General features: G+C 36.0%; 1 protein-coding gene across 1 annotated transcript in view; it reads right to left on the bottom strand.

Annotated features, from left to right (window-relative positions):
* Window positions 1-258: 258 nt before the first annotated feature.
* The window catches only part of XPOT (exportin for tRNA), a 23,539-nt gene continuing 12,677 nt past the window's right edge, over window positions 259-11,120 (bottom strand). Inside the window, exons 12-24 of the mRNA XM_003202042.4 lie at window positions 10,496-10,640; window positions 10,215-10,334; window positions 9,959-10,053; window positions 9,085-9,154; window positions 8,403-8,641; window positions 7,646-7,931; window positions 5,612-5,801; window positions 4,284-4,400; window positions 4,083-4,198; window positions 3,509-3,556; window positions 2,767-2,838; window positions 1,240-1,296; window positions 259-740 (exon numbers count right to left, since the gene is read on the bottom strand). Coding sequence (XP_003202090.1) covers window positions 714-740; window positions 1,240-1,296; window positions 2,767-2,838; window positions 3,509-3,556; window positions 4,083-4,198; window positions 4,284-4,400; window positions 5,612-5,801; window positions 7,646-7,931; window positions 8,403-8,641; window positions 9,085-9,154; window positions 9,959-10,053; window positions 10,215-10,334; window positions 10,496-10,640 — 1,582 coding nt within the window. The 3' untranslated portion in view covers window positions 259-713. The remainder of the gene's footprint in view (window positions 741-1,239; window positions 1,297-2,766; window positions 2,839-3,508; window positions 3,557-4,082; window positions 4,199-4,283; window positions 4,401-5,611; window positions 5,802-7,645; window positions 7,932-8,402; window positions 8,642-9,084; window positions 9,155-9,958; window positions 10,054-10,214; window positions 10,335-10,495; window positions 10,641-11,120) is intronic.

Below are 11,120 nucleotides of genomic sequence, written 5' to 3'. Positions count from 1 at the left end.
ACTATCCAAGCATCACTGAAATTCCCCAGTTCTATTTAAATGTAATAGCCCCAAACCTAAATGCTGTAGCTTGTTAAGATTGAACCAAAATGATTCAGAGACTTAATATTTCACCGAATAAAATCTTATTTTATTAAAAAAAAAGAACCAGGTGCTACTTTTAAATGAAATCATTTATTAAACCAATCTGTTTATAGGAGGTATATATATATATTTTATCATTAAGACAATTTTAATGAAATGACTATCTACAAAAAATGACTTTGATTGTTTTATTTTCATGTCACCATACATGAACAGATGAATTTTATGTCTTATGAAAACATTTTACTCAGTATCAAAAATGTACATATTTTAATAACCATTTCTATGGTCTGAAGGGAATTTTATATTTAATTTCAAAAAATAAGTGTCATTTTATTGCCATACATGTTACAGCATAAGCTTAATTCATCTTATACATAATAGAAGTGTTGTGTAGGGATACAGGCAATTTTACAGGTTGTCACATACCTTCATGTTTGAGACACAGAAGTGGGGTATTTGCATTTTTCTTTTTTTATGCAAAGGCTGAAATATGTACTGATGTGAGCACAAAGCAATGTTTTTAAGAACAAAACCAGTCTGAATGGCACAAGAGTTAGCATTTTTTATAAATTAACAACCAGAGTTCTTGATTATGGAAACAAATACGTGAGATTCCAGTCCTTTCCTTAGGGTTTTGCTCTCTGGAAGAACACCTGTTAAAATATATTATTAAAAAAAGAGGGAAATATGAATTTAAGACATGGAATGGTTGAGGTGTAAGATAGTTTGTCAAAGCTTACTTTCTTCTTTAACATAATGAACCAAGAGTTTCAAGGATGTGTCTTGTGCTATTTGATTAAATTCACACCCACCAAAATGAAGTCTTACACACTGACTTTAATTACAGTCCATTTGTTTTTGTTCTTTCAACTAATAAGCAACACAAGCCACAAGAATACTGAGCTAAGGAAGAAATGGGTGCAAAGCATATGCGTAGTTCTACTGATGTCGGGCTTTTGTTGTTACTGCTCCTTCTTTCCACACAACTGTTTGTACAACTTGGAGATTCCCTATAGGTAAAAGCTTATCTATCAGTTGAGTCTGATGTTTGAGCATTCTATATTTCAGTTTTACTTCAGGTCACCACCTGGATTGAATTATGTGTCAATGTTCAAATGGAATTAAAAGCAATTCATGAAACAAAATCTTTACCTTTAAGTAATTCTTAAAAACTTTAGCATCAGGCTGCTGAAGTGCTTGACAGAATTCCTGTAAGGAAGAAGAACTAAATGAAGCACAAGAGAACCTGAGATACATATATATGTATATATATATATATAATGTATACTTTTTATAGTTTGTATTTTCCTTAATGTACAACTCAAGAAAAGCATGTTGTATTAAAAAATAGTAAAATAAAATAAAAACACACATTCTGGGGTGAGAAAAGCTATATTTTCCAATCTGGGCATCAAGTTCACTTTTAAATGAACAGACAGAAGCAAGACTACCTAGGAGGAGAGCAGTCAAGGAGCTTTTAAACTTTTCACTTTTCTACTAAACTTTGGTGTCTTTGAGATGCACCCATGGATATTTCAGACAAACCTAAGTAGTATTACACATACACAGAGTGACTCTGGGTTACAGTACAGCATTTCTGTCACTTTCAAAAAACATTATAAACTTAGACTAGAAAACAGCACTGGAGCAAACAACAGATAGTGTTTGATGCCTATATATATTTAATGCCACCTGAAAGTTCTACAGTTCAGGAGACATTTGTAATTGTTAGAGAACTTAAAAAAGCAAGCCCAATTACTATCGTCTCCAAATTAATTGCAATTAAAATTTTAAATTGTCAGTATAGAGCTAACAATCTCTTCATGGCAATGGTTACCACGTGGTTAGTAATGATAAATGTTGAGACAACGGTCAAGTGTAAAGCTTCACTTCTCAGAGCCCTTTTACACTGTCAGCTACTACAAAAAAAAAAACAACCAAAAAAACCACCTGTTTTGATATTGTATATTATTTTGACAGCAGAGCTAGTGCTGTGGCTTAGCAATGAATATGGCCTTTATCTTCTGTTCTTATACATTCAACGCTCTTCATCTTTTATTTTTAAGTTGTTATAAATATTTGTAGGGGAACTGTTTGGATCGTGGCCTGAACCTCTGATTGATCACTTGAGTCAGCCCTGGGAACACAGGTGAAGGCAATTCAGCTGTGTGACTGGAAGGGGTGGAGCCTGGCTGCACCTCTCCTAGACCCCATTTAAGGGCTGACTGCCACTGAGGATGGATCTCTGTAGAGACTGCTCCTTGTGGAGTTTCCTGTGAGCCTACAACACTGGTAAATACTTTCTATTTATCTCTGATTATCTTTTCCAATGTGATAGTTTTACTAGCCTAACTTCTCTGTATGTTTACTGATCATCGGATACTTTACAACATCTGTATAGTTATTGATCTTACAGTATTCTAATACTCTGATATTTCTGGTAGTCAAGTTAAAAATTAATTGCACTGGATATAAGGAAGACTTACTTGGATACACTCTTTCTTACAAGATACTCTTGCAGTAACTTCACTCTTTATGCTAAATTAATTCTATTCCAATATGCAATACCAGAACAATTTTTACTGAGGGACAGTAAAACAGTTTTGTCAACATGCATTTTGTTCCCATTTAAAATTTCTGTGTGTTAAGTTTTCCAGCTGTTCATTTGGGAATTCCTACCTGAATTATCTCAGGAGCTACTTGCAAAGAAGGCAAATAATCTTGCTGAAGATACTGAATGCACTCAGGACCCTAAAGAGAAGCAGCACACAAGTTGTTGAAGTGTAGTTTTGTATGTTTTTATGACAAGTCATAGCCCTGTACTGTATGGTACACCAAAGTTTTAAAACAGATCTATACTTCTCATATTTGTTTGTTTAGGTTATCTCTTCAGCTCACACTTGAGGAAAAAGAAATTATCCAGCAAGTTAAAGGTTGCAGTAACACAAACATAGAAACTACTTGGTTTTCCATTAAAACTGAAATATGCTGTAGTGCTTTAGGCAGTAGCCAATGAAAAATTCATTTTTTTTCCATAAATGTTTCTTAATCTAGTCTCTCAAAATCTGAAAAATAACCTTACTGTTTTTTCAAAAGGCCTCTCTCATACATCTCTAATTGTTTTTTCATGTTAGCTGAAGTAGTACATTTTAAAAAGTAGACCAAAGCTAATTGATCAGTTAAACACAGTAATGGTAAAGTGACCAGATTTTTCTCCCTTAATTAAGGAGTCAGTATTCTGCAGTGAATTATCAATGACTACTTAATTCTCTGTTCCTAACAAAGCACTGTAGCCATCCTATTAAAATATAGACAAGCAGAACAGTAATGGATCTTAGAAGATATCTGATTTCTAGAAACAGCTAAAAGCATTAGAAAGAAACCTGCAAGAGTTACCCCTGCAAAGTATTATGGAGCTTACCCTTTTGAGATGAATTGTCTTTAATGTCACTGCACATTCTGATAAAGCCTGTAATGTAATGCATAATATTAAGTTGTTCAGTTAGTATACTGGTTAAGTATTTCCGTCTAAAGATCCTAAAATAACTCCCAAAATAAGGGCTAGTTCATGCAATTGTTCCCTCCTTTTTCCTCATCCCATTTTTAAGTCAGCCTCAACATTTCCCTTTAACTTTTTGTTCCCCTCTTACCAAAGAAGCATCTGTCACAGCTAAACCCAAGACAAACCAAGGAACAGCTATCTGTGTGTTTGCTTTCACTGAATTTTAGTTCATAAGCAATGCAGATCAGCATCAAATTCTCAAACCTGCAATTCTTTAGTTTGATCTTGAGCATAGGTGACCTATAGAATATAGCACCATAGCATCTAAGAACAAGCTATTCAGGCACCCCATTAAAAAACCATAAGGTATCTTCTTTCTAAGACGAGACAACCTTTAATACCAAGGGGCCATTTCACTTTTCCTTTTTTCTATTGAACCTGCCACACATGGCAGTGATAAGAACAACAACAAAAAGCCAATGGTAATACATACCAATACTGTCTGGGCATCTGCTAAGTCAAATGTTTGCTTCAAAGGTGCTAAGAAACATGCAGGGACAATGTGCTTGTAGACAAAGTCTGCAAAACCTACTGGTCCATCTTTCCCTCCTGAAAAGAGAAATAACACTGCATGTTCTACCTGTGCTTCAGAATTAGTAGCAGCCATGAGGGAATTATGGAAAGACAGTCTTACCCCAAAGCTCCACCAATTTAGAAAGAATAATAAAACAAGTTTTCTGTGCAATAGGGTCTGGGTAATCCACTGCTCCTTGGATGACAGTGAACAACACGCGCTCCACATTCTCTGCACCTTAAACACATTAAAGTGAACTTGTCATTCAAACCTGCAACATAAGATTTTCTGTAGCCTTCCACTACTGTTGATAGAATTACTTAAACTCAGCAGCACCCAAGTAGCTCACTTCCAATACATTACAACATATTTATATCACGCATCACAGAAGCTTGCTTATTTCTACTTGATTTCTTTAAACTTTCTTGGCCTACTACAACTACCAAGATGCCTCTTTTAAGAAACATCTTAGTATTTCTTAACATCATCCTTTCCTTTTCCACAGGTAATAGCACTTTTTAGGATGTAGAGAGTAAGTCTGAGCTCTATCTTCCATCCCGAGTCACCCTGAAGATTTTCAAATCCCTGGCCATAGTTGCAGAATACAGGCTAAGAGAATTATTCAGAAAAAAAAAAATCACAAAACTAGACTTTTGACTTTTCATTCCTATTATAAAAAGTGCTGATTTGCATTTGGGAAAGCCTGGTAAATGTAATAAGTTGCATGATGCATTTTAGCATAGTTGTTAAGGTAAGGTGAAAGTAAAAAACAAAAAGTCACAGAAGTCACTGATGTTTATCTTAAAAAATGAGCAACACAGAATGAAAACTGGGAGCTGAAAATGGCCTTGCCCGGCAGTTTAAATACAGGCACCTATTTTTAAATGCTTTTCTACTTGAAAATATATGATCTCTGATTCATCAGTCAAATATGATGATGCATGAGGCACAATCAAGAGAAAGAATACATCTACTGTATCTGGATTTTACATACCCAAATTCTTGCTTGAACAGGTAAGTGTACTACTGTATTTCAATCAAAGAATCACAGAATAGCTTGGGTTGCAAGGGATCTTAAAGCTCATCCAATTCCAATGCCTGATGTGGGTAGGGCTGCCACCCATCAACTCAGGCTGCCCAGGGCCGTATCCCACCCGGCTTCGAACAACTCAGGGATGGGGCATCCACAACTTCTCTGGGCAGCTGTGCCAGTGCCTCACCAGTCTCTGAGTAAAAAAATTCCTCCTAATACCTAATCTAAATCTCCCTTCTTTTAGTTTAAAACCATTCCACCTTGTCCTCTCACCGTTAGCCCATCTATATTTTTTTAGAACGAACTAACGTTAACAATTAATATTACATGGCAGGAATTAGGTTAATGATTTTAGCAGATAAAGCTTAAATGAGAGCAACTATGGTGACATCCTTTGCGAAATTGAACGACTCACCTTGATTAGCTATGACTTCACTCATTCCACTGCCAGTTACTGTCTGCAGAAAAGCAAAGTAACTCCTCCGTAACATTTGTTTTTCTAAAGCAGCAGACTGGTCGTTGTCTTCTGCTGGAAGAAGCAACACCTCAAAAATAGCATGAAGTAGTGGCATAAACATCTGTTGCAGAAAAGGTGAAACCTGTGTCTGTGGAGATTAGAAGAAGCTATGAGTTCAAGCAGTTACAGAAAATGAATATTTGTAACGAGCCACGAAGTTTTAATTACCAATTCCTACCTTTCAAGATAAGCCTAATGAAGCTAGACTATTTATTTCAACATGTTGTAATAAAACAGTACAGTGCTATAAAAAGTTAAGCATTACACTTGAACAAGTTATCAAGTCTTGTTCCTGCATATTTTTTTTAGGTTTTCTTCACTTGACACTCCTTTTAACTGTTGTGAATTGCTTGTAGTGCAACTTGTGAGAAGGACTACAGTAACAGAAGTCTTCCTCCTTCATCTCTCAAATCTTTATTTTTTTTCAAAAATTCCTTCCCCTCTCTCTTCCCCCCACTATATTCCAAAGATCCACACACCAGTTTGATACAGTCATATTACAGTTCTATTTAACTGCTTACAAAACACATTTCTCCTTCCTAGAAGTAATTTAAATTTTGCATTCTGCATAAAAATTTATTTAAACCTATTTATAGAGCTTTTTGGCTTTCTCATACAGCAATGACTTCCTGTATCACAAGAGCTGCTCCAAAAGTAATGCCTCCTATTTTATTATGTTGGCCCACAGTGCTGGAGGCTGATATTGATGGATATGGCAGTAGAGATTGAACTTTCCCACCAGTATCTCACTACATCTTGTTGCCACGTGGCAGAAAGCAACAGAGGGGCAGTCAAACAGAACTATGTCCGACATGGAAGTACTTATGGAGCAAAGGTGTGTCACTGATTTCTCCATGTGGTAAAAAGGGCATCCACTGAAATTCACTGACACTTGTTGAACATTTATGGAGACCAAGCAATGGATATGAGGATAGACTCATCCCAGACTTTTTTCAGTGGTGCATGGCAATAGGACAAGGGGAAATGGCCACAAACTGAAGCTTAGGAAATTCTGCACAAATGTATGTAAAACCTTCTTCACAGTGAGGCTGACAGAGCACTGGAACAGACTGCACAGGGAGGTTGTGGATTTTCCTTATCTGGAGACATTCAAGACCTGCCTGGACATCTACTTGTGTAGTCTGGTCCAGGGAACCTGCTTTGGCAGGGAGGTTGGACTAGATCATCTCTAGAGATCCCTTCCAGCCCTACAACTCTGTTATTCTGTGACAGTGAGGTGGTGAGTGGTGTTTCAACAGTGGCGACACAACAAGAAAAAGAAGCCACGTTCTGGATGGCCATGCAGATTTTGATGAGTGCAGCACAAAGACTCTTTGCTGGCAAAAATGCACAGCTAAGGGTGGTGACTATGTTGAAGAACAGCATTTTGTAGCTGAGAATTTGCTTTATCAAATATGCTAGCATGCTCTTTGTATCTGGAGTAGTTTCCATGGAATAAGTAGGAGGCATTACTTTCAGAGCAACCTACATATTTGTGACTGTGCACTATTGTTGTGGTAATGCTAAGAAACAAACCACTGTTAATAGGTTAGTTATTTAATATATTTTATTGACTTCACATTCAAAATCTTTGAAATTAGGACTGGGTAAGTCTTAAAGGCAGTACTTCAACAACCTCTGCTTGATCCTTATGTCTCTTTTTTAAAACCTCAGTACTTTCCATCTATTTTGAATAATAAGACATGATGCCTCAGTGTACATTTTAGTTCAACAACACTCCAACAAGACCTTGTAAATTGTAAAAACTTAATATTTTTGTGCTGCAGGTAACATTTCATTTCCAAATATTAAATTTGAAAGTTTAGAAATAACTCAATTCTGAGATTAATCAAGGAGAAACACTCTTTTCAGTACTGTGAGTCCAGCAACGTGCTCCTGTGGTTTGAAGACTGTTTACTAGTAATATCATACCTTAAATTTAGCTGTTATTTGGTTTATAAGAGGAATGAATTCTTGAAGATCTTTTGCTTCACAATCTTTGAGCATGTGTTCGGAGGCAGAAGGTATGAATGGAAGAACTTCTTCCTCTAGGCAAATAATCATACGGTGAAGGAAAGTGCGAACGCCACTTCTCAGAACTTCCTTTTGTAATGGACAACTGAGAGCTGGCAAAAATGTCTGTAAGCAGTCCAGATATACCTCAGAGCAGCCACATTGTTTTACAGTTTGCTTATTGCTGAAAGCCTTGCTGGTTCGGCTGTAAAAGCAAATGCACGAAGTTTTATATAAACTCGAGATAATGGAGAAGCAATAACACTGAGAACAACATACATATAAAGCCCAGACACTTAACTAGAACATTATATTTTGTGAAGTGGGAGCAAAACAACAGAAATAGCAGTTATCCATTAAGTAGTAGTTATGCTTTGGCAACTTTTGGAGAATTAAATTCTAATGTACCACAAACAACATACGATCAGAACAGCCCCTGACAATTCTTAGAGGAAGTCTGTATTATGCACTATTCTCTGCATCTACATCCTTATCATTCTTTTCTTTCTTTTAAAGGGACATTGAAGTTCTATAACTGCTGGGATTTTCTAGGTCAATAAATTACAGGTAGATACTCAGCCTCTCCTCCCAGTAAACTCTTCAATTTAAATTCTTTAAAATAAATCCCATTTTACTCTAATCAGGAACACACATACAGACACTGCACAGTACCTACCTCGCAAACCCAACAGCATGGTTGAGGCAGTCAGCCAGGGCCATCTGTCTGTCCTCATCTTGTGCCATCATCAGTTTTTCTAACAATACCTTGAACTTTTCCATCAGTGGAGTCAACAAATTCCTCATTAGAGCTTGTTTTCTTTCTGCAGAGTATTCACTGTTAACTATTAATACTCCAGCTGTTTCATAAATGAAAAGTTGATCATCGCTGCTTAACAGAGCTTGGTAACCATTCTCCTAAAATGGAAGATAACAGGCATAATTCACTAAGTGTCCTCTATCAAAGTCATTCTTCTGATAAAAAAGGTAGAAATTATTACTTTTTCTTTAATCATGCATTTCTTTTATCTTTCTAATACAGGTACAAATACTTTTATTTTCTTCCTGCCCAAGTAGCATTACTAAGTAGATGGTAAAGTATTGTTAAAGGAACAAGTATTTTTATACAATTTAAAAAGCCTTCTATACATCTCTCTTTACACACAGAAATTCAAATAAGCAAAGTTATTAAAAGTTAGGCACAAACACAAGCAGGTGATCTCATTCTTTAAAAAATAAAAATAAAAAAAATCAAGACAACTATTCGTGTTTAAATGTTTGTGTACTATGCTCACTGTTTGGGCACACTGATGAATAAGCACAAGACTTATTTATTACAAAAAATTACTGTTAATACTCACAGGAGGAGAGAGTTCCAGTAGATCTTGTATCCTATTCAGAACATCTTCAATAAAGGGATTCATTTGCTTACTGAAGTAAAATACAAGAACAAAACACTATGTAGAAGTGGGTCGGGTTTTTTTTTTTTCTTGTTTTTGCAAAATTGCTGGCATTTTCCTTAAGTTGTAAATCTTGACATTAAGCTACCTGCCCAGTAAAGAACATCCCTTAAAGTATCAGAACACTGATACTTTACAAGTCTGAGTTATGCATGTGGTGCTTGCCAGTGGGTAAAATAGAGACACGGCAGAGTGGAAAATACACATTTACTTCTCTACCTAATTATTTAAAAAAATGCATAAATAGCATCATTTTTCTGAGTAAAGTATTTTCATTAAGAATTAAGAAATATGATCCTTCTGAAATCTGCACCACCTTAGAGGTTCTCCTGCCTCTACACTCAAACATGCCTGTTAAATGAGACCAACAGAATGGGATTATTTGAAAGGCTATAAGAGCCTGAGTAAACTCCATCATTATGAATTTTGTAAATACTCAGAATTTTTTTAGATACAAGGAAGTTACACTTGGGAGACTTCAAATTCACTCACTATCAACTGTGCTTACTGAGGAAAAGCAAGGCAGATATTTATACAGTTGATCAGTTTTAACATCTTGTCAAAATAAGCTAGGAATATGCATTCAAGTTCTTTATTCTATGGTGAACTTTTCCCCTACTACCTTTGATATTAAAGAGCAGGACAACTCTGTAAGAACACTAGTTTGTTTCACTAAGCAGTCTGCTTAAAACCCTGCCTGTTTCAAACATGCACTGAGTTTACTGTGCATATGTTTTTTGCACCACATGAATACATTTGTACATCTTTTACTCACTTAAGAGACTTGACAAATCTGGAAAAAAGGTAAGCTGTTCGACTTCGTACTTTTGGACTTGAATGGCGAAGACCACGGTGATCTAAAAATGCCATCTGCAATCAGAAAGCATTCCAGTCTAACCAAGGAGAGAAAGCTAATCAACCAACAATATAAGACAGCCAATTTCTTTAGTGACCTTCAGAAAATAAGTTCTTAAATCTAAACAACATATCTAGACCTATCTAATTGAATATGTAAATGAGATGAAACTTACTAGAACAGTTGGAATGTGCTGAGGTTCAACAGCAAAGAATTTTTCATATCTAACCACTGTTTCAAAGAATTCCAGGGTCACTGATGTATGTTGATAGGCACTAACACCAGAAGTCACTAGCTACAAAAAAAAAAAAAGCATTAGCAAGTTAGCACTTTAGCCATTTGTAACACCAAACTACAGAGCATTTGAAATGCTGGTAATTAATATCAGCCATTTGAATTGAAATGTTTCAGTCTATGTTAGCATTTTCGAACAGTTCCCAAGTAACACCCGCTTACCGTTCTCATCATGTCTTGCAAAGCTGTAGCTTTTGTAACATCACCAGAGAAGTGAGCACCATGAGATACAGGAAGAGCCTCAGCCAACATATACAACAACCTTATCGCAACTTCTACTTCCATAAATCGTGTAGTTTGCCAGTTCCTAAAAATGAGAAGATCCTGTTAGTCACTATGGATTGTGAAATAATCACAGACCTGCCACGTTAGTATTTTCTTGTCAATATTCAGATGTATAGCACAAATGAGTAGAACTCAGCAAAGAAAATAAATGCTGTATTTTAGGATGCTTTTGAAGATCTTATCCAAAGATGTACCATCTCTCCATCAGAGTGCCACCAATTTTCTTTCACCAATTTCAACTTGAAAGCTACAGACTTCTCCAAATGCTTATTTAGGCACAAAACTATCTACTTTCATGTGTTGACAAGTCATTTAGTGTCACTTAAAAAGAGGGCACACTAAAAAGCAAGGCACAAGGAAGGCACAGACAATACTAGATTTCAGCCACCCTCCTAGTCAGGCACCTACTTTATTTACATTGTTTTCAGGATTGGTCCTGTTCTTTTTGTAAGAAGAAAAAAAAAAATCTTCACTGCTGTTTCTTTTCTGTATCCAACCTGTT

Source organism: Meleagris gallopavo, chromosome 1, assembly GCF_000146605.3.
Source record: "Meleagris gallopavo isolate NT-WF06-2002-E0010 breed Aviagen turkey brand Nicholas breeding stock chromosome 1, Turkey_5.1, whole genome shotgun sequence".
NCBI lineage: Eukaryota > Metazoa > Chordata > Aves > Galliformes > Phasianidae > Meleagris > Meleagris gallopavo.
The sequence above is the reverse complement of the archived record's forward strand: the minus strand, read 5'-3'. Positions and strand labels throughout refer to the sequence as shown.